General features: G+C 43.5%; 1 protein-coding gene across 1 annotated transcript in view; it reads right to left on the reverse strand.

Moving 5' to 3' along the window:
- The window catches only part of RFX6 (regulatory factor X6), a 272,259-nt gene that overhangs the window by 243,031 nt on the left and 1,246 nt on the right, over positions 1-27,982 (reverse strand). The window contains exon 3 of the mRNA XM_073575949.1: positions 26,987-27,110. Coding sequence (XP_073432050.1) covers positions 26,987-27,110 — 124 coding nt within the window. The remainder of the gene's footprint in view (positions 1-26,986; positions 27,111-27,982) is intronic.

Raw genomic sequence — 27,982 nt, forward strand, 5'->3', positions numbered from 1 at the left:
GCCAGATTTGGATACAAAATGATTTCCCAAACTTTAAACATCCCAAGGAGCACGGTGCAAGTGATCATATTGAAATGGAAGGAGTATCATGCCACTGCAAATCTACCAAGACCCAGCCGTCCCTCGAAACTTTCATTTCAAACATGGAGAAAACTGATCAGAGATACAGCCAATAGGGCCGTGATCACTCTGGATGAACTGCAGAGATCTACAGCTGAGGTGGGACAGTCTGTCCATAGGACAGCAATCAGTTGTACACTACACAAATCTATCCTTTACGGAAGAGTGGCAAGAAGAAAGCCATTTCTCAAAGTTATCCATAAAAAGTGTTGTTTAAAGTTTGTGTGGCGCCCCTGAGGGTTCATTCACCACAGAGGTACTGCACCTCCTCCTGAGGTGTAGTATCCCACTTCACAGGTAAGATGGTAACACCTGACCAGACTCCAACACCTACATCCAGCACAGAGACCTTAGAACAGCAGAACACCCTTTATGGCAGCTGCTTTGGTTCATGAAGGGTGCTGGGTGGAGATTAGAAACACTAAGAAGGGAAAGCTGATAGGAAGTGGGAGAGCAGAATCCCCTGAGAGGGGGAGGAATGCAGAAGTTCCCCGCAGGGGGGAGCGGAGAGGAGAACTCTCGACTGTGATAATCCCCGTCGGGAGGGATAGAGAGAGAAGGTGTTTGCAGCAGCCTCCTGTAAGCTGGAGCTGTTAGCAAGAAAAGAGAAGGAAGGAAGGATCAGTTGTTCAGAAGGAAGATAGATAAGAACGGAATATGAGGAGGAGAGAGACTGGGGACGAGGACTAGTGCGGAGCCTTTCCCTACGTCCATTGCGCCAAGGCTAGGCGCCGGTATCCGAGGCTGTTTGTGATACTAACGATCCTGCAGCAGACACCAGAGGAATATGGGTTGAGACCGCTCTATTCCCACCAAAGACTCGAAGTCACAGTGACAACCTATGTGTGAGCTGGGACACAAGTGCATGGAGTCCCCAAAGCAGGCTACAGCCACCTGTCACACGAGTGGAGTTTAAGTAACATCAAGAAGGAGTGTAATTCAGAACTGCAAGTACTTCAGATTAGCGCTAGAAAGGAGACATTCAGAACAGGCACACGAAAGGGAATGCTGGAAGGGTTAATCCATCTGCCTGGGAGTTGGCTGAGTCCCTGACCTGAATGCTGCAGCATTGAAGCAGGCACCTGTCTGTGCCAGAACCGTGAGTAAAAGAATTGGAACTGCATTCAGCTGTGTCATTGCGCCAACCCACTCAGCACTGCTACATCTCTGTGCCTAACACCACACCATCTACCTCAACACCTACTACTACTGCCCTGGGACTACAGCTCTACCCTTGGAGAGCTATTACATCCTGCTGCACCCCACCATCTGTCCCAGAGGAGCTGCACTGCAGAGTCGGCTCAACACCTCCCTTGCCGAGCACCACAGATGGCGTCACGAACTACCTACCTATAAACTATAAACTATTTCATTCCACCCATTTTACATTGGACACCCAGGGCCACGGACCGGGTAACCGCCACCGTGACACGTCCCTCTAAGACACCGGCCCGGTACCGAGTATCCCACAGCCCTGGTGGTGATGCATTTGCAACAAGCAACCTGGGAGACACACCAAACATGTGGAAGAAGGTGTTCTGGTCAGATGAAACCAAAATCAAACTTTTTGGCAACAATGCCAAGCGATATGTTTGGCGTAAAAGCAACACAGCTCATCACCCTGAACACACAATCCCCACTGTCAAACATGGTGGTGGCAGCATCACGGCTTGGGCCTGCTTTTCTTTAGCAGGGATAGGGAAGATGGTTAAAATTGATGGGAAGATAGATGGAGCCAAATACAGGACCATTCTTTAAGAAAACCTGTTGGAGTCTGCAAAAGACCTGAGACTGGGATGGAGATTTGTCTTCCAACAAGACAATGATCCCAAACATAAAGCAAAATCTACAATGGAATGGTTCAAAAACTAACGTATCCAGGTGTTAGAATGGCAAAGTCAAAGGACATGACCTGAATCCAATCAAGAGTCTGTGGAAAGAGCTGAAAACTGCTGTTCACAAACGATCTCCATCAAACCTCACTGAGCTCGAGCTGTTTGCCAAGGAAGAATAGGCAAGAATTTCAGTCTCTCAATGTACAAAACTGATAGAGATATACCCCAAGCGTCTTCCAGCTGTAATCGCAGCAAAAGGTGGAGCAACAAAGTATTAAGTTAAAGGGGCCGAATAATATTGCACACCCCACTTTTCAGTGTTTGAATTTCCACAAAAATTTTAAATAACCAATAAATTTTGTTCAACTTCACAATTGTGTTCCACTTGTTGTTGATTCTTCACCAAAAATTTACATTTGTTATCTTTATGTTTGAAGCATGATATGTGGGAAAAAGTTGAAAAGTTCCAGGGAGAAGAATACTTTCGTAAGGCACTGTAATAAGTCACTAAAAAAAAGTATGAAGCTGTCTCAGGAACTGAGCCTGCTTCACACCAGACAGGTGTCCGCTATGTTACATAGCTGATATCTGCCTGCAACTACAGAATTTAATCACTTAAATCCCATTGTCAATCTCTGCCTTAGGCCGGGATCACACTACTGTGTGTGATGCGAGAAACACAAGAGTCACTCGCATCAACACCCGGTGCTACCGCTTGCACTCAGGACCGGAGCTGCAGCTGCATAGAAATACATGCGGCCGCAGCTCCAGTCCTGAGTGCAAGCTACAGCGCCGGGTGTTGATGCAAGAGACTTGTGCGAGTTTCTCGCATCACACACGGTAGTGTGATCCCGGTCATAAAATGAGCTTCAAAAGAGAACTTTAATTTTACTATACACTGCAATACTTTTATATTATATTGAATAGTTATTGAATTATATTGAACGAATGAAAGATGCCTTAAGGGAATTACAAAATAAAAAAAATAAATAAAAAAAGAGCTGAATCATTTGGGCAGGTCATTTTTACTGAAGAATGAATGCCTTAAATACAAAAAAAAACAATGGCAGAGTTGCTGTTTTTTTCCTTAGTATTTAACCCTGTTTTCCAGTACATTGTATAATAAAATGAATGGTTCCAATGGAAAAATAAAAACATTATGGGTCTTGGAAAAATGAAAGCTAAAAACAAAAGTGCAAAAACTACAAATTCCCTGGTCTTTATGTGGTTACAACTATGGCAGTACCTATAGATGGCGATGATTAGAGATGAGCGAGCATACTCATGAGGATTCGGTACTCGGCGAGTAATGCGGTACTTGAATCCTCACGAGTATTTCACTACTCGCCTCGCAATATTCACAACAGCCCACACAGTCCCCGCACAGTCCCCGCACAGCACGGCACAGGCCAGCACAGTCCCACACAGGCCAGCACAGTCCCGCATAGCCTGGCACAGTCTTCGTACAGTCCCCACCCAGTCCATCACAGTCCCTGCCCATTAATCGCATTTCCCATAGACTTACATTGGACTCGGTACTCGTTACGAGTACCCGAGTATTAGGAGGTACTCGTAATGAGTACAGCGAGTCCGAATACTACAGTACTTGCTCATCCTAGAGATGATATTTTTCCCTAAAATGCTACAACAGAGGCTTGTGAATCGCCTATGGCAGCACTGTTAGCAGCCGGATAAATCTAGTCTCAGACCATGTGCCTCGATCAGATCTTAAAAATATTTACTCTGAAACGCTGGATCATTTAATAGAATATATACAGTAGTATAAAAAGTAGTACAGAATAAAAAAAGATGGCAGCCTATTTATAAAAAAAAAATTTGTCTGTGAAGTGCAATTTTTGTGGTGTTATGAATTCTGTTCAGGTTTAAAGACAACAACACGACCTGGTATGTGGGAGACTCAAAATGATTTTTTGCCTTGTGGATTCAAAGTAACAAAGTGTTAAACCAAGAATTGTTTTTATTTTCAAGTTTGACAAGTCAATTGTACCAAGTGATGTTATCCAGAGATAACTTTAAAGTGATTATCACTATGCTAATAGTGAAATAATCCAAGTAAACATTTTATACACAATGGTCCAGACATAAGGTACTGTCACACTTAGCGATGTACCAGCGATCCCGACCAGCGATATGACGCAGTCAGGATCACTGGTGCATTGCTAATTGGTCGCTAGTGAGCTGCCACACAGGCAGATCTCACCAGCAACATCGCAGGGGTTGGGGGTCGCTACTTGCCTGTCACACTAGGCGATCCTGCGTCCTCCCGCCCGCGTCCACGCTCGTCGCTCATCTCTCCACAGGAAGCGCCGCAGGAAGCTGGCGACGAGAAACGGTCCAGGATGTTCTTGCGCGATCAGCGATAACCAGCGGGGGAGCGGGTCGTAGGTAGGTATCAGACACAGCGATGTCGCTAGCAATATCGCTATAACGTCACACGTTATAGCGATATTGCTAGCGATATCGCTTAAGGTACTGTCACACTAAGCGATATCGCTAGCAATATCGCTATAACTTGTGACGTTATAGCGATATTGCTAGCGATATCGCTGTGTGTGATACTTACCTACAACCCGCTCCCCCGCTGGTTATCGCTGATCGTGCGAGAACAGGCTGGATTGTTTCTCGTCGTCAGCTTCCTGCGGCGCTTCCTGCTGTGACGACGAGCGACGCGTGGAGCCGGGCGGGAGGACGCAGGATCGCCTGGTGTGACAGGTGTGGCACCCCTAGGGGTATTTGCCACAAAAGTGGGATCACCACAGAGTTACTGACACAAGACACAAACAAGAATAGGGACACTGCATTACTACCTCCGGCCAGAAGGGGGAGCTCCAGAGACTCCCCTATATCAATTCTGACCTGAGGAAAAGGAGTTAGTTATTCCCAGGAGTTCGGATCTGGAGGGTCAGAGTGTGAGGAGCAGTATCAGGCTCCTGAAGGACTGACTGACAATTTCAGGGCAAACAGAACACCGTTCTGAGGAAAAAGGGACAGAGAAAGAGGACATTTTAAGAACCGGGTAGCACTAATTACTACCCAGAACAGGCGCAGAGACGGATACCGGATCCGTGGCTGCATTCACTATATATAATACAGCAACCGGAAAACGTGAGGTGATACCAGCCTCATTAGGGTCAGACGCAGCAACAGGTGTAGAGTTCAGCGGTACTCCCGGAGGGGGTAAGAAAAGGAAAGGACTCGAGTTGCCCGTTGAATCAAGACCCGGAGAGGACAGATTGGGCCGGCAGCCAGTTCACACACAGCAGCAGGGCCACACAGAAACAGCACAAAATAGGAGGTAAAAGCCCCGGCAGGGCCAGAGTAACCCAAAAGTTCCCATACAGACTCTGGTGACTGGACTTATTGTAACCCCCTATTTATTGAAGTAAACTGGTTAACCGTTTCCAGTGTCTCAGACTTTCATTTGGACAGTAGCCATCTACCCAAGATCGGGAGCATTACCGCTGAGAGAATCCGCTGCTGAACAAGTAAGTGCCCGTGCTCTTCAAGTCCCCTCATAATACCCCCTTTTGCACTGTGCATCGCCTGAGGCCACAGCACCGGGTCAAGCCACCCGTGACATTCCCCAGAGGTGAAGCAAGGACACCACCGATCCGGTGCTGGGTATTCCATGGTCTCCCGGGCGTCACAAATTGGCGTCACGAACAGGATTCACCGTGCCCGCTAACCGGGTATTGTGTGCCGTGATATGAGCCCAAAATTGTGAAAATTCAGAAAAAAAAATTGACTTTATTAGAGAAAAATTGCTGTCCCCATTGAGAATCATTGAATCTGACTTTTTCCCATTGACTAACATGGAGTTAAAATAGCCGCCAGCCTCTGAGGTAAATACCTCATAACTGCCAGGGCGCGAGACTGCTGTTTGAACTGCGCCACAGCCTGAACCCTGATCTGACAGAAAAATGTCAGAATCCACCATTACAGAGCGAAGGTCCAGCGGGAGCAAAAAGGGGCATATCATTGTGGGCAGCACTCAGCTGAGTGCTCTGACGCCAGAGGAAGGGGAAAACGAATCCGGCTGCACAGCGGAACGATTCTACACTATCCCGATGGAAGCAGAGGACCGAAAGGGTCCAGATTAACTAAGGGGGCACAGAATGTCGCAGCACGGGGACGCTGAAGCACCCGGCGACGCAACTGCAGCTGAAGGGCAGAATGTAAACAAAGCGCTCATTATGCCGCTGCTGATGCCATATACCCTGGGTGCCCCGTGGCATCCGAGGTATGAAGGTAAGCCAAATACCCTCGATGATTTTAAGGAACAGATGCTGGCCCATTTCAACATATTCCCCATGCCAGAACAGCGGCGTGTTGGGTATCTGATAGCACAGTTAGGAGGCAATGCCAAGCGGGAAGTCACAGCATGGGCAGCTGACCTCAGAGACACTTTTGAACATATATTTGTTTGATTAAAAGCAGCATTTGAACCCACAGCCGGTGGTAAAGCTAAAGCACAATTCTTTAATTGCAACCAGAAAGCCAATGAGGGTGTGAGAGACTTTGCCTTAAACCTGCAGGAAGCCCTTAAAGCACTTACACTGGCTGAACCCATTTTTAACACCGGAGCGGATAAGCTGCTAAAAGATCAATTCATTGAAGGACTCTACGCCCCTTCTCACAGGGGTCATGTGAGCATGCTGGCTTTTAAGGACCCTGAATTGACATTTGCCCAGTTAAAAGAGAGTGCTATACGTCTCCAGCTGGCAGAGGCACCTTGGGATCAGGATCCTGCACACCCCATGGCAGAAGCATCTCAGCAACCGGGTGTACCAGTGACATCAGCTATGTCCGGGGCCAGTGCTAAGTCCCTGGAGCCCAGCACCAATGAGGCTCTTCAACAAAAGCTTGACTCTTTAACTGATGTTGTTGCTTCAATGGCTAAAACCATGCAGGAGATGAGAGGACCCCGGATGGAGTTGGCGAACCGTAGAGAGGATGTTCCATGGATGAGACCCCGGAGATACCCAACGTGGAGAGGACGACCCAGCGACCGCTACGAACCGGATGGACAGCCCATCTGCCGCCATTGCCAGCAGCCAGGCCACTTTGCATGAGATTGTGATTTAAACAAGGATCCCCTGGGAAAGCGGGCCGCTTCACAGGAATGAACTTTCAAGGCCCAACACCTTGGCACGACAAGTACATCGGAGGACGTCCCGTTATCCCTATTGTGCTGGACGAAATCCCCCTCAACGGTTTGCTGGACACCGGTTCCCAGATTTCATCTATACCATATATCCTTTATAAGAGGTACTGGGCTGATGCAGATATTGATAAAGGACCCTCTGATGTTGGGCTAGATATATGGGCCAGTAATGGTAAGTTGGTACCACAACTAGGATTCCGAGAGATGACTGTAAAGATTGGTAAAGTAGAATTGAAGAAACAGGGTATAATTGTTGTTGATGTTGACCGGCGGAACTGTGAACCAACTGTACTGATAGGAATGAATGTGTTAGAAAACTGCTTTTCAGAAGTTATTTCTGTCTTACAGCAAATTGTTGAAACTGCCCAATCCTGCCATCAGAGTGTTCTCCGGAGGGAAATAAAAGTATTGATGCTAAAGCAACAGGTAGAGGTTGCAGGTGGAGAAATCGGCAGTGTGAGGGTAAGTGATCCAACGTCCATTGTAATTCCACCAAAAACAGAAATGCTGGTATGGTGTAGAGCAGCCATTGGTACGAAGGGACGAAATTATCAAGCCTTGGTAGAACCAGTGTACACTGACAGTAGGCCCACTATACTCACAGCAAGAGGGGTAGCCGAGGTACACCGGGGACGAGTGCCGGTACGGCTCTTGAACTGTGGAGAGGAAGAGGTCACCTTGCCAAGGTATGCTACAGTGGCAAAGCTATATACTGTTGACAACAATGCCATCACGACCATTGGGCCCTTAGAACCAACCTGTCAGGTGGAAGACAACGGCTCAGATGGAGAATTGGAGGATTGGTGCCAACAGCTGCACTTGGGCACAAATTCAACCCCTACCCATCAAAAACAAGGGGTGTATAAGCTAGTGACGGAATATGAGCAGGTCTTCAGTAAACACCCATTGGACTTCGGACGGATAGAAGGGGTAGAACACACAATCCCCACTGGTGACCACCCACCAATAAAAGAAAGATATAGGCCCATACCACCCGTTCACTACCAATGTGCAAAAGATATGCTCAGGGAGATGAAACAGGCCGGGGTAATAAGAGACAGCTGTAGCCCCTGGGCGGCCCCTCTAGTGATTGTTAAAAAGAAGGACGGAACCATGAGAATGTGTGTAGACTACCGGCAGATTAATAACATTACCCATAAAGACGCCTACCCCTTGCCTAGGATAGAAGACCAATGGGTCTCTGTGAATTCAATTGTATGCCGTTTGGACTCTGCAACGCACCCGGTACCTTCCAGCGGCTGATGGAATGCTGCCTCGGACACAAGAACTTCGAGACCGTCCTCCTGTACCTGGACGATGTGATCGTCTACTCAAAAACTTACGAACAACACTTACAAGACCTGGCAGAAGTGTTCGAAGCCTTATCTAGATATGGCATGAAGATCAAGCCATCCAAATGTCACCTTCTCAAGCCAAAGGTACAGTACCTGGGACACGTTGTGAGTTCAGAGGGAGTAGCACCGGATCCTGAGAAAGTAACCGCAATAAGGGATTGGCCAAGGCCCACCAGTGTGAAAGAGGTGAGGCAATTCCGGGGACTGGTGGGCTACTATCGCAGATTCATAAGAGGGTTCACGAAGTTAGCAGCACCCCTACAAGACGTCCTGGTAGGACAGACGAAGAAGCATTCAAACCGAAATCCTCCTATCCAGTGGAGTGATGAGAGGGAAGACTCCTTTGAGAAGCTAAAGAAGGCATTAACAGGAGAAGAGGTTCTAGCATACCCAGATTACCATCAACCCTTCATCCTCCACACAGATGCCAGTAATGTGGGAATAGGAGCCGTACTTTCTCATAAGCAGGGAGGCAAGGAGAAAGTCATCGCCTTTGCAAGTAGGAAGCTCCGGCCTACTGAAAGAAATCCGGAAAATTACAGCTCCTTCAAGTTGGAACTACTGGCAGTAGTCTGGGCTGTGACTGAGCGTTTCAAACACTATTTGGCCACTGCAGAATTTACCGTCTATACTGACAACAACCCGTTGACCCACCTGGATACGGCTAAATTAGGTGCGCTAGAACAGCGATGGATAGCCCGGTTGTCAAATTACAACTTCGTGATCAAGTATAGAGCAGGCCGCAAGAATGGAAATGCCGATGCCCTATCCCGGATGCCACACTTGAGGGACGTGGAAGAAGAACCGGAAGAGCTTGAAGAGATTGAGCTACCAGCCTTCCATCATCCCAAGGCAAAACAGCATCAGTCAAGTACCTATCAGAAACAACAAGAGGTGAATTTTAACCCGTTGGCACACCATAGATGGGCTGACACACAAGATAGCAATCCGGCTGTGAAGTTGGTGAAAGAACTGTTGACTGAGCAAAGTGCATACCCCGATGAGAATGCTCCAGAAGAGACGCATCAACTCTGGAAGGAGAGAGGCAAAATGTTCTTGTACCAAGGGAAGCTCTGCAGAAGGTACACTAATCCAAAAATGCATGAATTTGTCTGGCAGATCATCGTGCCTAAACAAGATGTGAAAATGGTCCTAGAGGCTTACCACAATGGTGCCGGTCACTTCGGATGGAAAAAGCTCGAAGTACTCCTAAGAGAAAGATTTTATTGGGTCGGAATGAGAAAATCAATTGAACAATGGTGCAGAAACTGTGGCCCTTGTAATCTTAGAAGAAAAGATCAAAGAAACCAAAGAGCACCACTGCAGCCCATAATCACCAAGCAGCCACTTGAACTTGTTGCCATAGACCACGTGAAGTTGACACCAAGCCGGTCCGGCTATGTTTATGCCTTGACCATTGTGGACCATTATTCACGCTTCTTGGTAGTAGTACCCGTAAAAGATCTGACAGCAAAAACAGCAGCCAAGGCGTTCCAAACGTACTTTTGTAGACCCCATGGATACCCAGAACAGGTACTCACAGACCAAGGTACAGCCTTTGAATCAGAGATCTTCAGAGAATTTTGTAATATGTATGGTTGCAAAAAGATCCGGACGATGGCCTACCATCCACAAACAAACGGCTTATGCGAAAAGATGAACCATATTGTAATAGATCTACTGAAAACCTTACCAGAATCGGAAAGAAATCAGTGGCCGGAGAAATTGCCTGACTTGGTAGATCTATATAACCATGTCCCGGTAAGCTCCACCAACTGCACCCCAGCTTACCTTATGCGTGCCAGACCCGGCCAACTACCAATCGATCTAGAAATGGGAATTCTGAAACCAGACGTAGACGTTCAAGACTCAAATTGGGATACCATACAGCAAAAGCAGTATCGCCAAGTACAAGAAAGTGTGGAAAGAAGCCTTCAGCAAATTAGAGAAAGACAAGAGCGAACTTTCAACCGGAATGCTCTAGCAACCCCATTAAAACCGGGTGACCAAGTGCTCAAGAGAAATCGTCGTACCAATAAATTGGACAATCAGTGGGAAACCGTTCACTATACAGTTTTACCAACAAGAGTGAACAACCCAAAAATGTGCCTTATCAGCAAAAACGGAGGACTAACATCAGTACTAGTATCTAGAGACAATCTGAAACTATGTCCGGAAACATTGAAAGAGCCAGAAATTATCCAACCAGAACCAGAAGTCATTCAACCCATACAGGTTCAACCTGCTAAGGAAGAGGAAGAAGTGTATCATACCGCATTAGGAGACTTTCCTAAGACATGGCCAACCTACTATGGCTCAGTAATAGTTCCAGTGATGGCCTTTTACCCAACACCAGAACCCGTAGTACCAGAAGCCCCAAGACAAGAAGTTGACGCTGTACCACAAGAAGTCCCAAGACACGAAGAACAGATTCCTGGTCATGGTGATCCCATTCACGGTGGATTTGCCAACCCCATAATTGTGGAATTATCTTTAGCAGAACGGGCAGACACCATATTAGCAGTAGACTGTAGTACGCCACCTGAAGAGACACCGTTATTACGTAGATCACAACGTAGTACTCAGGGTCAATTACCGGAAAGGTATACGGATTACCAAATGTGAATACCATTTATGAGAATTGAATATATGTTATGCCATTTATAGTTGAACAGAAAATCTAGCTTAGCCATTTGTTATCAGTTTGCCACGTTTAAGCCCAGTGTCTACGGAGACTCTTCTGTATGAACTTCTTGCATATTCTTGAACTTTCTTTTTGAACTTTATCTTTAGACTCTGTTGGAAAAAAAAAATGGAACTAAATTCCTGGACACTAATTGCAGTGCCTTTCCTAACAAATAAATAACCCTCAAGGATAGAACTGTATTAATGGACGCTATTTGAAGTGACTTTTTACAGAACTCTATTTTTGATCTTTGAATGGTTTTCGTGACTTTTCATTTTAAGACTCTGTATATATTAGTTGTTATTTCAAATGTTTATTGTCCCACAGTCCCGGAGTACTGTTCTTAACTAAGGGGGAATGTGGCACCCCTAGGTGCCACAAAAGTGGGATCACCACAAAGTTACTGACACAATACACAAACAAGAATAGGGACACTGCATTACCACCTCCGGCCAGAAGGGGGAGCTCCAGAGACTCCCCTATATCAATTCTGACCTGAGGAAAAGGAGTTAGTTATTCCCAGGAGTTCGGATCTGGAGGGTCAGAGTCTGAGGAGCAGTATCAGGCTCCTGAAGGACTGACTGACAATTTCAGGGCCAACAGAACACCGGTCTGAGGAAAAAGGGACAGAGAAAGAGGACATTTTAAGAACCGGGTAGCACTAATTACTACCCAGAACAGGCGCAGAGATGGATACCGGATCCATGGCTGCATTCACTATATATAATACAGCAACCGGAAAACGTGAGGTGATACCAGCCTCACTAGGGTCAGACGCAGCAACAGGTGCAGAGTTCAGCGGTACTCCCGGAGGGGGTAAGAAAAGGAAAGGACTCGAGTTGCCCGTTGAATCAAGACCCGGAGAGGACAGATTGGGCCGGCAGCCAGTTCACACAAAGCAGCAGGGCCACACAGAAACAGCGCAAAATAGGATGTAAAAGCCCCGGCAGGGCCAGAGTAACCCAAAAGTTCCCATATAGACTCCGGTGACTGGACTTATTGTAACCCCCTATTTGTTGAAGTAAACTGGTTAACCGTTTCCAGTGTCTTTCATTTGGACAGTAGCCATCTACCCAAGATCGGGAGCATTACCGCTGAGAGAATCCGCTGCTGAACAAGTAAGTGCCCGTGCTCTTCAAGTCCCCTCATAATACCCCCTTTTGCACTGTGCATCGCCTGAGGCCACAGCACCGGGTCAAGCCACCCGTGACATTCCCCAGAGGTGAAGCAAGGACACCACCGATCCGGTGCTGGGTATTCCATGGTCTCCCGTGCGTCACACAGGTAAGTAGCGACCCCCGTCCCCAGCGATGTCGCTGGTGAGATCTGCCTGTGTGGCAGCTCACTAGCGACCACTTAGCGATGTACCAGCGATCCTGACCGCGTCATATCACTGATCGGGATCGCTGGTCCATCGCTAAGTGTGACAGTACCTTTAGTGTGACAGGCCCTATATACTTTAGATAATTACATGATAACTACCGTAATTACCTTTATAGATTTTTTTTTCATTCTATTACCAAAGGAAATAAGCAAAGATTTGAAAACTGATAAATTGTCCTATGGAATCTGCACAGGATGTCTTTTACAGACAAATTCCACCTGCAATCCCCCCTGAAAAAGTGCCACAAGATTGCCACAAAAATGTAAAAAAATGGCATTGCTGAGCACATTTTCAGCCTTCTGTCACTTCTTTTCATCTCTTCAGGGTTCAGAAACCATGAAGCAGTTAAAAGAAGTAGCATGTTTATTATTAGCATGCCTTTTACCATATTTATTCTTCGAGCATTTGGAAGATGCTCACTATACAGTTGATTGTATAGGCAAAACCGCCAGCAGATCCACTTTAGGAAAAGGAAAGCTGGCTTTATCCTGAAGCGACTTTGAAGAAAATCTTAGCAGGCTCACTGAAGTCTTAAAGATGTTGTGTGCACATACAATAATGAAAAGAAAAAGTACTTATTGTTTTGTGTTGGCATATCACATAAAATCTGAATAAAATACATTTAAGTTTCTGGGTGTAAAGTGAAAAAATATGGAAAAGTTTATGGGGTATGAATACTTCTTCAAGGCACTGTATTGATGGAAAGAGGGAAATATACTTTCAGACACCTCTAGCAGCTACTTATCTCTTATTGGAACAGTTAAGGCCCCATCACACTAAGCGAGATCGTTAGCGATCTCGCTTAAGTGTCACCGATTTTGTGACGCAGCAGCGATATTGCTAGCAATATCGCTATGTGTGATACTTACCTCAGACCGGCTCCCCCGCTGGCTATCGCTGATTGCGCGAGAACGTACTGGGTTGTTTATCGTCGGCCACTTCCTGCTGGGCTTCCTGCAGGCGCCGACGAGTGACACGTGGATGCGGGCGGGAGGACGTCTTCATCACCGTGTCTGACAGGTAAGTAACGACCGCTGACCGCTGCTCCATTGCTGTGAGATCTGCCTGCTTGGCAGCTCACTAGTGACCATTTAGCGATGCACCAGCGATCCTGACTGGGTCGTATCATTGTCGGGATCGCTGGTGCATTGCTAAATGCGACGGTACCCTTAGGCACAGTTTATTCACAAAGACTTCACCTTTCTGACCCGGCCAATTTTTACAATTCTGACCACTGTCCCTTTATGAGGTAATAACTCTGGAATGCTTCAACATTTCCCACTGATTCTGAGAATGTTTTCTCGTGACATATTGTACTTTATGACAGCAGTAAAATTTCTTCGATATCACTTGCGTTTCTTGTGAAAAAAAACTGAAATTTGTCGAAATTTTCGAAAATTTTGCAATTTCCCAACTTTTAATTTTTACGCCCTTAAATGAGAGAGTCATATCGCACAAAATAGTTGATAACTAACATTTCCCGCATGTCTACTTTACATCAGCACAATTTTCGAACCAAAATTTAGTTTTGTTAGGAAGTTATAAGGGTTAAAAGTTGACAAGCGATTTCTCGTTTTTTTCAAAAAATTTTACAAAACCATTGTTTTAGAGACCACATCACATTTGAAGTCACTTTGAGGGGTCTATATGAGAGAAAATACCCAAACGTGACACCATTCTAAAAACTGCACCCATCTAGGTACTCAAAACCACATTCAAGAAGTTTATTAACCTTTCAGGTGCTTCACAGAAATTTTTGTAATGTTTAAAAAAATGAATATTTAACTTTTTTCACAAAAAAATTTACTTCAGATCCAATTTGTTTTATTTTACCAAGGAAAACAGGAGAAATTGGACCCCAAAAGTTGTACAATTTGTCCTGAATATGCGAATACCCCATATATGCAGGTAAACCACTGTTTGGGTGCATGGCAGAGCTCAAAAGGGAAGGAAATTGGCTGGAAATGAAATCAGATGCCACGTCGTGCTTGGAGAGCCCCTGATGTGCCTAATTCTAACTCCAACCTTAACCCCAACACACCACTAACCCTAATCCCAACCAAAACCCTAACTTTAGCCCCAAACCTAACCCTAACTATAACCCCAATCGTAACCCTAACTTTAGCCCCAATCCTAATCCTGACTTTAGCCCCAACCCTAACCCCAACCCTATCCCTAATGGGAAAATGGAAATAAATAATTTTTTAATTTTATTATTTCTCCCTAACTAAGAGGGTGATAACGGGGGGTTTGATTTACTATTTATAGCGGGTTTTTATATTTGGCTGCTGTCACACACTAAAAGACGCTTTTTATTGCAAAAAATAGTTTTTACATCACCACATTTCGAAAGCTATAATTTTTCCATATTTTGGCTCACAGAGTCATGTGAGGTCTTATTTTTTGCGGGATGAGACATTTTTATTGCTACTATTTTCGTGCACATGTCTTTTTTTTATCGCTTTTTATTCCGATTTTTGTGAGGCAGAATGAACAAAAACCAGCAATTCATGAATTTCTTTTGGGGGAGTGCGTTTACACCGTTCCGCATGTGGTAAAATTGATAAAGTGGTTTTATTCTTCGGGTCAGTACAGTTACAGTGATACCTCATTTATATTTTATTTTTTGGCGCTTTTATACAATAAAAACTATTTTATAGAGAAAAATAATTATTTTTACATCGCATTATTCTGAGAGCTATAACTTTTTTATTTTTTGCTGATGATGCTGTGTGGTGGCTTGTTTTTTGCGAGACAAGATGCCATTTTCAGCAGTACCATGTTTATTTATATCCGTCTTTTTGCTTGCGTGTTATTCCACTTTCTGTTTGGTGGTATGATGAAAAATCATTGTTGCTTGCCTCGTTTTTTTAATTTTTTTTTTACGGTGTTCACTAAAGGGGTTAAGTAGTGGGACAGTTTTATAGACCGGGTCGTTACGGACAGGGCAGTACCAAATGTGTGTACTTTTATTGTTTTTTTTATTTACATAAATATATGTATTTTTTGGTAAAATGTTTATTTAAGTTTTTTTCTTTACTTGGGGATTTTTAAAAAAAATATTTTTACACATTAGAATTTTTTTAAACTTTATTACATTGTCCCAGTTTGGGACATTACTATATAAAGTCAGATCGCTGATCTGACATTTTGCATAGCACTGTGTCAGATCAGCAATCTGACAGGCAGTGTAGGAGGCTTGCCGGCACCTGCTCTCAGCAGGCACTGATAAGCCACCTCACTGAAGGACCCGGAAGGACCCCGTGGCCATCTTGGAGCCGGGATTCTACATGGAGACCACAGGAACAACGCGATCACATATAACAGCAAAAAAAAGTAAAAAAGCGCAGCATAAAAAGGTGTAACTATATTTAAATATGGCACATTTGTTATACTCCCTTTTTTCACACACATTTTTTGAGTCATAAGAGATTAGAAGGAATTACCTTTTTTTCCTCAGCTTCTGAGATGTCTAGAGAATGATGTTCTTTTTCAATCTTTATTTGCACTATGCACTTTATATGTGAACAAGCATCTTTGGTACCATACTATTTATTTATTCCTTGGTGTTCCTCATTTCCCTATGTTTTTGTTTTTGTTGGTACTTACCTTGCATTCATCCAGTGTTTGTACTCCTTCATGTTCCTCTAGCTTGACGCACATTACATATTTTATTATTTTATATTTTTCAATTATGTTTTATTAATAAAGATTATTTTTAATCTTCTGTATTTTTTGGCAATTCTTCGTTGCACCTCTAGTTTCACTATCAGAGGTTGTGTATATAGAAATGTAAGATGCTGCGTTTTCTGAGCAACAAAAACATGCATTGTCAAAACTCAACAAAAATGCTTGGAGCCTATAGGTATGTGTGCACAATGTATTTTATACTCAAGTGAACCTGGTACATTTTTTTTTAGAGGAACCTGCTTCAGGAACAATTGTATTTTTTGCAGCATTTTTAAAATGCTACAAAAGATACCAGGCGTATTTAGTCTGTCTTTTTGGGTTCCACATAGACTTCTTTCTTTAGTTTGTGGCATCTTCTATGCGGAAGGTGCCAGAAGAATGACCAAATTCCTCCTTTGAACCACTTTGCATATCTCAAAACCTAAAGCAGTCAAAAGATGATCAAAGATGTTTTTAGGTTACATTCCCATGATGAGCTTTTGATGAGTTTTTGACACTGCAGAATTTCTGCATCTTTTGTTTAACCCCTTCCCTACTTTGAAAGTAAAATACGTTACAAGGTCATGTCCCCATATTTGATGCTGGCTCTGACGTTGAGTCTACATCTTTCCCTGTATATGACAGCTGATCTGACCAGCTGTCATGTGCATCTAACAGCTGCAGGTGAATTCACCATTCACCCGCAGCTGTTAACAAGTCAATCTTTGACAGTGACATTTAACATGCTCTGAGCGGAAGCAGTTCTGAAGACTGTCACATGATCGTGAGGTGCTGATGGGTCGTCATGACAGCCGGAGCCTGTTATTGTAAATCTCCTATGAGCCCTGTGCCTGTCATTGTAAATCTCCTATGTCATCGTCATCGCCTTGTAAATATCACAAAAATATTATTTCAGGTACAATTTTTTTATTTTACCAAGGGTAACAGGAGAAATTGGACTGCAAAAGCTATTGTGCAATTTGTCCTGAGTACGCTGATACCTGATATGTGGGGGGAACCACTGTTTCGGTGCATGGCAGAGCTCGGAAGGGAACAAGCGCCGTTTGACTTTTTCGACGCAAAATTGGCTGGAATTGAGATCGGGCACCATGTCACATTTGGAGAGCCCCTGATGTGCCTAAACAGTGAAAACCCCCCACAAGTAACCCCATTTTGGAAAATAGACCCCCCAAGGAACTTATCTAGATGTGTAGTGAGCACTTTGAACCCCCAAGAGATGCACAGAAGTTTAAAATGTACAGCCATACAATTAAAAAAATCATATTTTTTCAAAAAAAATGATCTTTTTACCCCCAATTTTTATTTTCCAAGGGTATCAGGCCCCTAAAGCTATTGTGCAATTTGTCCTGAGTATGCTGATACCCCATGTGTGGGGGTAAACCACTATTTGGGTGCATGGCAAAGCTCGGAAGGGAAGCAGCGCCATTTGACTTTTTTAGCTGGAATTGAGATCGTATGCCATGTTGCATTTGGAGAGCTCCTGATGTGCCTAAACTGTGGAAACCCCACACAAGTTGATATGGCACACAGAATGCGTGTGTCGTCATCTTAATTGTCTGTGGCCGAATTGGATCTCTGGCAGAGATTATATGTGCACGGAGAAAAGAATACACAAGACAACGTATATCATGTCAAATGATTCTTCCCTACTTTTAATCAGAGATGTACAGTTTTTATAACAGAAATCGAGCTGTCTCATTGTGTTACATCATGGCTTCTTTTCCAAATTACTGTTTACCCTAAATAGCAAATTAGTATTGATCTCATATGATCTCATGTGTCCTATATCTACTATATAATCATAATGCATATAATTATTGTTTCTAGCCTAGTCCACCCTAATCCACCCAGTTTCAATGAAGCTGGGTGGGTTATACAATACAGAAATAAGCCTCAGAAAATCAAGAATATCTTAAAGCTACATGATTCCAATATTCAGCAAAGTGTCAATATAGTATAATAGTGGTATAATTTTTGATTCTTGTATATATTCATATGCCATATTTTCTCCCCTTAACAAAGTGACCCCATTGTGGAAACTATACCCCCCAATGAACTTATCTAGATGTGTGATGAACACTTTAAACCCCAAATTGCTTCACAGAAGTTTATAACACCCGGGCATTAAAATAAAAAAAATATATTTTTTCCACAAACATGATCTTTTAGTCCTCATTTTTTATTTTCCCAATGGTAACAGGAGAAATTGGACCCCAAAAGTTGTTGTACAATTTGTCCTGAGTATGCTGATACCCCATATGTGGGAGAAAACAACTGTATGGGCACACGTCGGAGCTCGGAAAGAAGTAGTGAAATTTTGGAATGCAGACTTTGATAGAATGGTCTGTGGGTGTCATGTCACATTTGGAGAGCCCCTGATGTGCCTAAACTGTGGAAACACCCCACAAGTGACCCCATTTTTGAAACTAGACCTTATCTAGATGTGTGTGAGCATTTTGAACCCCCAAGTGCATCACAGAAGTTTTTAACTCCCGGGCGTTAAAATAAAAAAAAAATATTTTTTCCACAAGCATGATCTTTTAGTCCCCATTTTTTTTATTTTCCCAAGGGTAACAGGAGAAATTGGACCCCAAAAATTGTTGTACAATTTGTCCTGAGTACACTGATACCCGATATGTGGGAGAAAACTACTGTATGGGCACACGTCGGAGCTCGGAAAGAAGTAGTGAAATTTTGGAATGCAGACTTTGATAGAATGGTCTGTGGGTGTCATGTCACATTTGGAGAGCCCCTGATGTGCCTAAACTGTGGAAACACCCCACAAGTGACCCCATTTTGAAAACTAGACCTCCCCAAGGAACTTATCTGATGTGTGGTGAGCACTTTGAACTCCCAAATGCTTCACAGAAGTTTATAACGCCCGGGTGTGAAAATAAAAAAAATCATATTTTTTCCACAAACATTAGCTTTTAGCCCCCATTTTTTTAATTTCCCAAGGGTAACAGGAGAAATTGGACCTCAAAAGTTGTACAATTTGTCCTGAGTACGCTGATACCCCATATGTGGGAGAAAACTACTGTATGGGTACACGCTGGGGCTTGGAAGGGAGGTAGTGACGTTTTGGAATGCAGACTTTGATGGAATAGTCTGCAGGTGTCATGTCGCATTTGGAAAGCTCTTGATGTGCCTAACCTGTGGAAACCCCCCCACAAGTGACCCTATTTTTGAAACTAGACCTTATCTCTATGTGTGGTGAGCACTTTGAACCCCGAAGTGCTTCACAGAATTTTAGAACGTAGAGCCATAAAAATAATTATATTTTTTTCCAAAAAAATTATATTTTTGCCCTTAATTTTTTATTTTCCCAAGGGTAACAGGAGAAATTGGACTCTAAAAGTTGTTGTACAATTTGTCCTGAGTAGGCTGATACCCCATATATGGGGGTAACTGTTTGGGTGCATGGCAGGGCTTGAAAGGGAAGGAGCACCGTTTGACTTTTTCAACGCAGAATTGGCTGGAATTGAGATCAGATGCCATGTTGCATTTGGAGAGCCCCTGATGTGCCCAAACAGTGGAAACCCCCAATTCTAACTCCAACCCTAGCCTCAACTCACCCCTAACCCTTGCCTAACTCTAACCCTAGCCCTAACCCCAACCCTAATGGGAAAATGGAAATAAATACATTTTTTTAAAATTTTATTACTTTTCCCTAACTAAGGGGGTGATAAAGGGGGGGGTTGATTTACTATTTATGGTGGGTTTTTATATTTGGTAGCTGTAATACGCTAAAAGACGCTTTTTATTGTAAAAATAGTTTTTGCATCACCACATATTGAGAGCTATAATTTTTCCAAATTTTGACCCACAGAGTCATGTGAGGTCTTATTTTTTCGAGGGACAAGTTGACGTTTTTATTGGTACCATTTTTGGGCACGTGACATTTTTTGATCGCTTTTTATTCTGATTTTTGGGATGCAGAATGAACAAAAACCAGCATTTCATGAATTTCTTTTGGGGCGAGGCATTTACTCCATTCCGCGTGTGGTAAAATTGATAAAGGGGTTTTATTCTTTGGGTCAGTACGATTACAGCGATATCTCATTCATATAATTTTTTTATGTTGGCGCTTTTATGCAATAAAAACAATTTTATATAAAAAATAATTATTTTTGCATCGCTTTATTCTGCGAGCTATAACTTTTTTATTTTTTCACTGATGATGCTGTGTGGTGGCTCATTTTTTGCAAGATAAGATGATGTTTTCAGCGGTACCATGCTTATACATATCCGTCTTTTTCTTTTGTTAGGCGGTATGATGATAAAACATTATTTTTTGCCTAGTTTTTTTTTTTTTTTTTTTGAAGGGGTTATCTAGTGGGACAGTTTTATAGGGAGGATCATTACGGATGCAGCGATACTAAAGTAAATATGTGTATTTTGATTGTTTTTTATTACGTACAAAAAAAAAGAATTAGAGATTTTTTTTATTTATTTAGGGATTTTTTATAAATTATTTTTACACTTTTTTTTCACTTTATTATATTGACTCCCTTGACCCATCCTCTGCGTCTATCGCCCGATATCTCTTCTCCCTTATGCCTCAAAACTACTGGAACAGCATGTATATTTTGAACTGTCCTCCCACCTCTCCTCCTGTTCCCTCTTTGACCGATTACAATCTGGCTTCCGACTGCATCACTCAACTGAAACTGCCCTAACTAAAGTCACTAACGACTTACTAACCGCCAAGAGCAAGTGACACTACTCTGTCATCCTTCTCCTGGACCTGTCCTCTGCCTTCGACACCATTGACCATTCCCTCCTGCTCCAGATTCTTTCATCTCTTGGCATCACAGACTTGGCCCTATCCTGGATCTCGTCATATCTAAAAGACCGAACATTCAGTGTCTCCCTCTCACACACCACCTCCTCACCTCTCCCCCTGTCTGTAGGTGTTCCTCAAGGCTCTGTCTTAGGAACCCTACTATTCTCCATCTATACCTTCGGCTTGGGACAGCTCATAGAATCCCACGGTTTGCAGTATCACCTCTACGCTGATGACACGCAGATCTACCTATCTGGACCCAACCTCACCTCCTTACTGATCGAAATCCCACAATGTCTGTCTGCTATCTCAGCCTTCTTCTCTGCTCACTTTCTCAAACTGAACATGGACAAAACAGAATTCATCATCTTTCCCCCATCTCACTCTACCCCTCCACCAGACCTATCCATCAATGTCAATGGCTGCTCTCTTTCCCCAGTCCCGCACGCTCGGTGCCTTGGGGTGGTCCTCGACTCTGTGCTCTCTTTCAAACCACATATCCAAGCCCTAGTCTCCTTCTGCTGCCTCAAACTCAAAAATATCTCCCAGATCCGCTCATTCCTCAACCACGAAACCACAAAAACACTAGTGCATGCTCTTATCTCCTGCCTCGACTACTGCAACCTCCTCCTCTCTGGCCTCCCCTCTAGCACTCTGGCACCACTCCAGTCCATCCTACACTCTGCTGCCCGACTAATCCACCTGTCTCCCCGCTACTCCCCAGCCTCCCCCCTATGCCAGGCCCTTCACTGGCTTCCTATTGCCCAAAGGCTCCAATTCAAAACCCTTACCATGACATACAAAGCCATCCACAACCTTTCTCCTCCATACATCTGTGACATGGTCTCCAGGTACCTACCCGCACACAACCTTCGATCATCTCAAGATCTCTTCTTCCCACAACCGCATACAAGACTTCTCCCATGCTTCCCCCATATTCTGGAACTCTCTGCCGCAACACATCAGACTCTCACGATCAACGGAAACCTTCAAGAAGAACCTGAAGACCCACCTGTTCCGACAAGCCTACAGCCTGCAATGATCCTCGGTCTACTGAACCACCTATGACCTGCTCTACCCTCTCCTACTGTATCCTCACCCATCCCTGTAGACTGTGAGCCCTCGCAGGCAGGGTCCCCTCTCCTTATGTACTTGTGTGTCCCTTGTCTTACACATGTTTATTATACTTGTCTATATTTCCCCTTTTCATATGTAAAGCGCCATAGAATAAATGCCGCTATACAAATGCACAATAATAATATTGTCCCAATGTGGGACATTACTATATAGTTTCAGATCGCTGATCTGACTGTTTGCACAGCACTGTGTCAGATCAGCGATCTGACAGGTGCTGCAGAGTCTTTCTCAGTGCCTGTTCTCAGCAGGCACTGAGGAAGCCGCCTCCTTGCAGGCCCCAAAAAGCCCCCATAGCCATATTGGATCCGTGGGCCTGCAGGGAGGAGACCCTCGGAGCAACGCAGCACATGTCGCTGCTCCGAGGCGCTCAGGGAAGCACGCAGGGAGCCCACTCCCTGCGCAATTCTTCCCTAATCCCCAGTACACTGCGATCATGTTTGATCACAGTGTGCCAGGGGTTAATGTGCCAGGAGCAGTCATGCCCCTGACACATATTGCTGGGTGTCAGCTGAGATAATCCACTGACACCCGGCCGCGATCAGCAGCGCTCCCTTCCTGGGGCGCCGCTGATCGCGCTGACATACTATCCCGTCCCCGGTCATTCGGGCCTGGGTATCATGGATGGGATAGTACGTCAGATGGCAGAAAGGGGTTAAAACAATTAAAAAAATATAAAAGTTCAAATCACCCGTCTTTTGCCCCATTCAAAATAAAACAATAAAAAAATACACATATTTGGTATCTCTGTGTTCAGAAATGTAAGATCTATCAAAATTTAAAGTAAATTAATCTGATCAGCAAACAGCGTAACAACAAAAAAATCAAAATGCCAGAATCACATTTTTTTGGTCTCCGCAACATTGCAATAAAATGCAATAATGGGAGATCAAATCATTGTATCTACCTCCAAGTTATACCAGTAAAAACATCAGCTCAACACGCAAAAAATATGCCCGTACCCAACTCCAGATCACTAAAAATGGAGACACTACGGGTCTCAGAAGATGGCAACACTTTTTTTGTTACAAATTTAGGACTTTTTCCACCACTTACTGTATATACTTGTGTATAAGCTGAGATTTTCAGCACTTTCTTTGTGCTAAAAACGCCCCTCTCGGCTTATACACGAGTCATTGCTGGAGGGGGAGAGGGATGGGAGAGCAGAAGGCATCATACTCACCCTCCTGGCATCATCGCTGCATATCAGTCCCTCCCTGCATCTCAGTCCGGGCACCGGCATCTCTCTTCTGGTCTTCCTTCCAGTACTAAGTGGTCACATGGTACCGCTCATTAAAGTAATGAATATGCACGCGTCTCCTCCACTGCCATAGGCGTATTCATTACTTTAATGAGCGGTACCACGTGACCGCTCAGCACTGGAAGGAAGATAGGAAGAGAGATGCTGGCACCCATCTAGGACTGAGATGTAGCAGTGCCAGGAGTGTGTGTAGGACTGGGTGAGGGTGAGCCATGCGATATTCACCTGTCCACGTTTCACCGTCGGGCTGTGTCTTCCAGGTCATCTGGCTGTGATGTTCAGGTCAGAGGGCGCGATGATGTATTTAGTGCATGCCCTCCGCCTGAACAGTCACTGCAGAGACTAGAAAGATACAGCAGGTGCATGGTAGTGGAACGGGGACAGGTAAACATATTGCAAGTGCTGGGGGCCTGAGCCAGCGGCGACACAAGCACCTGGCCCCCAGCGACGAGAGGTGAGTATGTAATTTTTAATCGCAGCATAAGCAGCATATGGGGCATATTTTAATATGGAGCATCTTATGGGGCCATCATTAACCTTTGTGCAGCATTATATGGGGCATATTTTTGTATGGAGCATCTTATGGGCCCATCATGAACTTTATGGAGCATCTTATGGGGCCATCATTAACATTTATGCAGCATTATATGGGGTGCATTTTGTATGGAGCATCTTATGGGGCAATCATGAACTGTATAGATCATTATATGGGGATCCTGATTCAATATGGATATTCAAAAACATTTAACCTACTGATGTCTCAATTAATTTTACTTTTAATGGTATCTATTTTTATTTTTGAAATTTACCAGTAGCTGCTGATTTCCCACCCTAGGCTTATACTCGATTCAATAAGTTTTCCCTGTTTTTTGTGGCAAAATTAGGGGGTCGGCTTATGCTCGGGCCAGCTTATACTCGAGTATACACGGTTAATTGAAAAGAACCTAGACATGTTTGGTATCTGCATACTCATGCTGATCTGGAGAATCATAATGGAAGGTCAGTTTTAGTATTTAGCAAACATGATAAATAAAAAACTCATAAACAATTGTGGAATTGCACTTTTTTGCAATTTCACCACACTTGGAATATTTTTACCGATTTTCTCGTATACTATGTGGTTGACTCAATGGTGTCAGTCAAAAAATCCACTCGTCCCACAAAAAACAAGCCCCCATAAGGCTATATTTAACTAAAAATATAAACGTTATAGCTTTGGGAAGGTGAGCAAATAATGAAAACACAAAAATGAAAATTTGCAAAGTGGTGAATGGGTTAAATTAGGTTACTAGCGATGTTTATGAATATTCAGAATTGAGAGTCCTCAGTGGTTGATACCTTTTAATGACTAACTAAAAAGATGGTAACACACTGCAAGCTTTCGAGACTACTCAGGTCTCTTCATCAGGCATTATTGAATAATACACAATAATAATAATAATAATAATAATACAAAAAATCTGAAGAATCACATATTTATGCTCAACATAACATAATTCTACTGGCTAACACAGTACAAAGATATACATCTTTCCTGTAGCGATTTTTATAGCATTTTTAATGTGTTTTCATCTGGTTTCTGATGCTGCGCTTTTTGTCTCTTGTTGGTATGTCATGCTTTATATAAAACTGCTATGTTTTGATACTTCCTGGTATTTGGCTTTGACAAAACTTTATTGACATATTTAGGTGTGGACTGCATGCGCCTTTGATACGCTTTCGCCAAGCGTTTTTTACCTGCAGAATTACAGCAGCTAATGCAAGTTTATAGGGAAATTCCGCAGAGAAAACTCAGCGTACCCGCAAGAGAAATGATCATGCGGGGCATTCCAAACATGTGTCACCGGTCAGGTTACGCTGTGCTGAAAAGCAGCACAGTGGGTAGGAGATTTGTATGAATCCCATCTACCTTGCTGAAACTGTAAGACGCTGCATTTCTGACACAGAGAAAACATTAGGCATCAAAAACCACCGAAACGCGTCTTGTGGGAATGTAGCCGCCTCTTTCACACTTCAGTCTTTTGACGTCAGTCGAAATCTGCCCTTTTTTGAAAAAAATGGATCCTTTTTCTTTAGCGGAATCCATTTTTTTCTCATAGACTTGCATTAGGGACAGATTGCAAAGGATGGCCATCCGTTGCATCCATCATTTGACAGAGCCGTCGGAATTTCATCGTCCGTTGTCTGGATACAGCGGACATAGTAACGTTTTTTGTCTGCGTTTAAAAGACGGATGGTGACGGATCCGTCGCCGTCCATTGTCTGCTATAATGGATGCCTATAGACGGCCTATCCGTCGCTGTCCGTCACATGACGGAATCCAGTGACCGGTTCTGTTTTTTTAAACTGAGCATGCCCGGAAGATTTTACATTAATTTAATTTAACCCTAAACACTGTTCTGGCACAGAAATCTCTCTCTCCAGAATCCTATTTCTTTAAATTCCAAAACCTGCAGCTTTGACGGATCCGTCAAAAAAACGGATCCGATGCATCAGTTTTTTGGCAATCTTCACAGGATCCGTTTTTTCACTCTTTGATGGATTTTGACTGACGCCAAAAGACTGAAGTGTGAAAGAGGCCTAAGGGTATATGCACATGCTGCTGATTCTGCTGCGGATCCGCAGCGGATTTGTCCCTGTGGGTCCGCAGCAGATTCTGCTGCATTGTACAGTACCTTTATTTCCTATGGAAATAAAAAATGCTGTGCACATGCTGTGGATTTTTCCACGCGGATTTGCTGCGGGTTACAATCTGCAGCATGTCAATTCTTTGTGCGGTTTCCGCTACGGTTTCACACCTTATCATTATGAGGTGTGAAGCTGCAGGGCAAAACCGCAGGCTAATCAACAGATAAACCGCAGGACTTTTGTCCTGCGGATTTTTCACCAAAATCCGCTCAACCTAAAAGCTACGTGGGCACATAGCCTAAGGGTGCTTTTTTGGATGGGTTTCAGAGTGGTAACATTTTTAGTTTATATTGATATTTCCCAAACTTCTACTACATTCTTCTCAAATTATAATTGGAGATTACATTGAGAATGGAACACTGGCTTTCTATGGTATGCAATATTTTCTATACTTAATGCATTTAGCCCAACTGGGGACAGAAACTGATGTGGGTAATGACAATTTGTACCCACCACTAACTATATTGGCAGTGGTATAAATAGTGAAATAAAGTATGTATTCGGCATGACATTCTTTAGGTGAAAACTGCAAACTTTCACACTAGTATAATACACCAAATGTGTCAACATTTCCACAATTATAATAAATCTAAGTATGTTTTGAACTAAAAGGGGATGTTCATACATGGGAACTTAGCTTATCACAGGGTTCCCTAACTTCAGTCCTCAAGGCCCACCAACAGGTCATGTTTTCAGGATTTCCCATGTATTGTACAGGTGATGCAATTATCACCTGGGCAATACTAAAGAAGTCCTGAAAACATGACCTGTTGGTGGGCCTTGAGGACAGGAGTTGGGGAACCCTGGCTTATCATGTGAACATACCTAAAAAAGATTCCACAGTAAAGAATCAAGCACATACCTTTCCAAAAGTTGCCGCACAAGCTGGCTCCAATTTCTCCTTCCTGCAGAAGTCTAAATAGTGTGCATATAATATGCACCGAGGCAAGCAAACTCCTTCACATACAATATAATTCTCCTCTAGCCTGTAACGACAAGTCACTTTTATATGTACCAATACTAATGACTGCCTATTAATGGATTACATACAAAATAGATTAATTATACTTTTATTTCAAAAAGAGACATCATGTATAGAAGGGAAAAAGAAGACAACACTGCATCACAGGAAGGATTGCATGGACCCAGATTATTGGCCTGATCAGGTCAGTAAAGGGCACAACTATAAGATCTAAAAGATACAATATCATTATAGCCTATGGAGCTAAGCAAACCTACACATGATCCTTTAGTAAAGTGACCGATAACATCACAGACATCTTCTGTTATACTTTCTAGTCTGTGAACCAAAGTGGAGCAAGTATCAAGAATATATGGAGCAGTAATTTGATGGATCTTGGTATCAACCACTGAGGACTCGCACATTTTAATATTCTTCTGCAACATTGGAGAATTAATTTTTGTTTTTACATATATAGGAGCAATGCTGAGAACACAATCCATCACATTAGTGCAACACAGATGTATACTACTGTTTGTAAAAGATGTTGTTTTGGTGAGACACCATCTAAGTCTGAAGAAAGATTTTCCCGAAACAGTCAACCAGAATCAATCTATTGCGATTTATGATTTCGACAATGCAAAATGTTACATGAATACCTAGTGGCATTATATCAGCTCCACAGTTTGGGCCTTATCTTATCAACAGTACAAGCACATCTATCATTTATTCGTAAGTTTCCAGTACCTTTATATTTCAGACTGTATTACTCTCTGACCTTAAAGCAGTGGTTCCCAAACTCCAGTCCTCGCGGACCCCAACAGGTCATGTTTTCAGGATTTCCTTAGTATTTCACAGGTGATGGACGTATCATCAAGGCATCAGGAATTCTCTCAC

The sequence above is a fragment of the Dendrobates tinctorius genome, unplaced genomic scaffold, assembly GCF_039654945.1.
Source record: "Dendrobates tinctorius isolate UK_male_01 unplaced genomic scaffold, ASM3965494v1 ptg000046l, whole genome shotgun sequence".
In the NCBI taxonomy this organism is placed as follows: domain Eukaryota; kingdom Metazoa; phylum Chordata; class Amphibia; order Anura; family Dendrobatidae; genus Dendrobates; species Dendrobates tinctorius.